At 37.7% G+C, this 3,523-nt stretch overlaps 1 protein-coding gene across 16 annotated transcripts in view; it reads right to left on the bottom strand.

Annotated features, from left to right (window-relative positions):
• LOC103155226 (inositol hexakisphosphate and diphosphoinositol-pentakisphosphate kinase 2-like) overlaps window positions 1-3,523 on the bottom strand; it is a 54,625-nt gene that overhangs the window by 22,972 nt on the left and 28,130 nt on the right. For 3 of the 16 annotated variants that reach the window (XM_016663370.1, XM_016663372.1, XM_016663374.1), the window contains exons 27-30: window positions 2,953-3,009; window positions 1,558-1,620; window positions 737-779; window positions 384-403 (exon numbers count right to left, since the gene is read on the bottom strand). The exons of 8 other annotated variants lie outside the window; for them this stretch is intronic. In XM_016663370.1, coding sequence (XP_016518856.1) covers window positions 384-403; window positions 737-779; window positions 1,558-1,620; window positions 2,953-3,009 — 183 coding nt within the window. Of the gene's footprint in view, window positions 1-383; window positions 480-713; window positions 780-1,557; window positions 1,621-2,952; window positions 3,010-3,523 lie in introns of all 16 variants that reach the window. 5 more of the 16 variants (XM_016663371.1, XM_016663375.1, XM_016663373.1 and 2 more) reach the window with 3 other exon arrangements.

Genomic DNA, 3,523 nt, shown 5'->3' with positions numbered 1-3,523 from the left:
CCTGAACTAATAATCACTTTGTTGTCTTAAACCACCTGGCATCTTTCTCACCTGATTCCTCTATTTTATCCCTCTCTCTTTTCTCTCTTTTCTCACGTTTCACATGTTTCTTGCCCTCCTCTTTTCCACTCTGTTCTATTAGTTAGAAAACAAAATATAAAATAAAGTGTAAATATACATAAATTCATGCACAATATCAAGATATAGCCCCTTTCTCAAAATATATTGACATTATTGCATAAGAATGAGTGAAAATCAAGTTTAAAAAATTTAACTAAATGTGACAAGTTGAATTAAAGTTAATTTAAAATCACTTTAAGGAAATCTCTTGACATGTAAATCACTTTGTGGCCTAAACTCAAACCATCTGGCATCTTTCTCACCTGATTCCTCTGTTTTATCCCTGTCACTTTTCTCTCTTTTGTCTCTTTTCTCACGTTTCTCACTTTTCTTGGCCACCTCTCTTTTACCGGCTTCTACTAGTTACAAAACAAAAAAATATCAAAATACAGTGTATTTATAAATCTATGATAATATCAATAAATAGAATTATCCTCAGCAAGTATTAAGACCATTACATAGGAATGAGTGAAAATCAAGCTCAGAAAATGGAGCTAAATGTGAGTTGAATAAAAATTTATTTAAAAATCACATTAAGAAAATCTCCTGAACTGATGATCACTTTGTGGTGTCAAATCACCTGGCAACTTTCTCACCTGATCCCTCTTTTTTATCCTTCTCACTTTTCTTGGCCACCTCTCTTTTACCGAGTTCTACAACTTAAAAAACCAAACAAAAACATATTAAAATAAAGTATGTACAGTGATCCCTCGTTTTTCGTGGGGGGTGCGTTCCAAAAGTAGCCCGCAATAAGCGAGATCCGCGAAGTAGAGTTACTTTTATTTTTTACGGTTATTACACAGCATAGTTAATTACTCCACATTAAAACCAAAGAACAAAACCTGTTTTCATGTCAGCGGATGTGCGTGTGCATCAATCGGGCCTTAATCTGATCCGGTGTCATGTCATCAAAGCGTCTCCTCCAACCTGCCCTGCAAGTTTCACAGCTGGATCTACGGCAGAACGATGGATCTCGTCAAGCGAGCCTCCGGTCGGGTTTTACGCTGATTCTGGCCAGTTTTTTCCAGCAGGCATTCAAAATTTCAGTTTTCATCTCCTGAATGGCGAATCTGTATTATTTAAATACTGTAACGTTATTGGCACACAGGTGGAGAAGGAGCTGGGAGACTGTTTAACCAATCAGGACGCAGAACACAATGCACTGTGAAAAAAACGGCACAAAAAAATCCACGAAGCAGCGAGACCACGAAAGGTGAACTGCGTTATAGCGAGGGATCACTTTACATATAAATCTATGATATCAATAGACAAAATTATTCTCAGAAAATTTTGAGATGAATACATAAGAATGAGTGAAAATCAAGCTAAAAAAATTGAGCTGAGTGAGACAAGTTGCAAGAATTAAAGTTAATTTAAAATCACATTAAAGAAATCTCCTGACTTGATGTTCATTAAATCACCTGGCAGCTTTCTCACCTGAGTCATGTTTCTTTCCTTTCTCAGTCTTCCTGACCTGCTCTCTTCTCTTTTGTTCTATTACTCAAAAAACAAAAAAAATATTAAAGTAAAGTGTATATATGATTCTCAGGGGTTACATTAACAGATTATTTTGCTTGTTCTGTTTTTAAATGACGGAAAAATCTGAAAGCCATTAGATAATCTGTTCTTTTGACAGATTATAATTTATGCCTGCACTGCTCTGTGCACATCTAATACATCTGACTCAGAAGTGATTCAGAAGTCTGCAAGCCCAAAGCTGTAGAAGTTAGCTCAGATATGTGTGAAAGAGACAAATGGCAGCTTTGATTCAAAATGGCCGACTTCCTGCTTGGTTTGGGACATGGCTCCAGGAGACTTTTTGGTTGGTCCTGCCATGATAAACATATGAAACAAATGCCATGATTGTCAGTCAAAGCATGGCTTTATAAACTTCTAGTACTGGACTGGATTAGGACCAATCGTAGTAAGTTTGGTGCAGCTCAGCTCATATCTGTGAAAGTCAGAGCCAAACGTATGGCAATGGCATGACCTCCGACTTCGCCACGCCCATGCCTTACAGCACAAACTCTTTGTGATTTAAAAAAAGTGAGACCACTTGTTATCCGTCTTCTGACACAAGATCATCCTGATTAGGTCAAGAGGGTCAGAGATGGAGCTTTCCAAAAAAAAAAAAGACTTCCTGTTTTGAGGGGGTGTGGCTTTGATGATGTCAGCATATGACCACATATTGTTGTCGGTCATCCAACATGGATGCCTCATACCAAGTTTGGTGTAAATTAGTATTTCTATATGAAAGTTATAGTGTTTTGTTTGATTTTGCCACTTGGCCACGCCCCCTTAGTGTGCTAAAAAACTCAACATTTTGATAACTTTTAATCCCCCATCACTAAACTGCATGCTGAGCAAAAATGAACCAGACAGCTTAAAATACCCCAGAGGAGTTCATTAAAGTTCGAGGTGTATAAATGTGAAAAATGGCAAAATTTGCCCTTTGACCCAAAATGGCCACCTCCCTGTACATTTTAGGACATACATCCAAGAGAGTTTTTTTCCTTATCTAGGAGGATCTACCTATGTATCAAGCTTCAGATTTCTGCTATGTACGGCTTGGCCTACCTCAGTTCAGCAACGACTCCATTAAAACCCTTAATGGGACAATTTTGACAAAGAATTTTGCAAATTTTTGAAAATGTTTAGGCACCAAATCTGCGACCTCTGGCAGAAAAGAATAATAATAACACAAGATCCATTAAATAAGATCCACCAGGCCTTTGCAGCATTTCGCTGCTCGGGCCTCATCACTCTCAGTAAATATTGAGATGAGTACAAAGGAACGAATGAAAATGAAGCTCAACCTGGCAACTTTCTCACCTGCTCCCTGTTTCTTTCCCCTCTCAACTCTCCTGGCCTCATCTCTTCTACTTTGTTCTATTAGTTAAAAACAAAAAAAATATTAAAATACTGATTATCATGTATATAAATCTGCACAAAATATCAATATATAGCATTATTCTCAGTAAATACTGAGATATTTACATAGTAGTGAGTGAATGAAAATCAAGGCTAACCACAATAGATAAATGCCTTCTGTCATTTTCACAACATCAAATGGGACTCATATGCTGCTAGAATACTTTAAAGACTTTTAAAATTAAGTAGAACAGATGAAGATTCAAAATAACTGACATCTGAGACCTGATCAACCCACTGTGGACAATAAATTCACATTAGTTTGACTTGCACCTGAATTTGGACATTTCAGCTTGAAAAAAAAAGCCACCAGATTTCCAAAGCTACCTGGTTGGATATCTGCACACACAAACACACGCACACACGCACACAAACACACACACACACGCACATGCACACGTACACACACGCACGCATGCACACGTACACACACGCACGCATGCACACGTACACACGCACGCACAAGTTAAAT

Source organism: Poecilia formosa, unplaced genomic scaffold, assembly GCF_000485575.1.
Source record: "Poecilia formosa unplaced genomic scaffold, Poecilia_formosa-5.1.2 Scaffold417, whole genome shotgun sequence".
NCBI lineage: Eukaryota > Metazoa > Chordata > Actinopteri > Cyprinodontiformes > Poeciliidae > Poecilia > Poecilia formosa.
The sequence above is the reverse complement of the archived record's forward strand: the minus strand, read 5'-3'. Positions and strand labels throughout refer to the sequence as shown.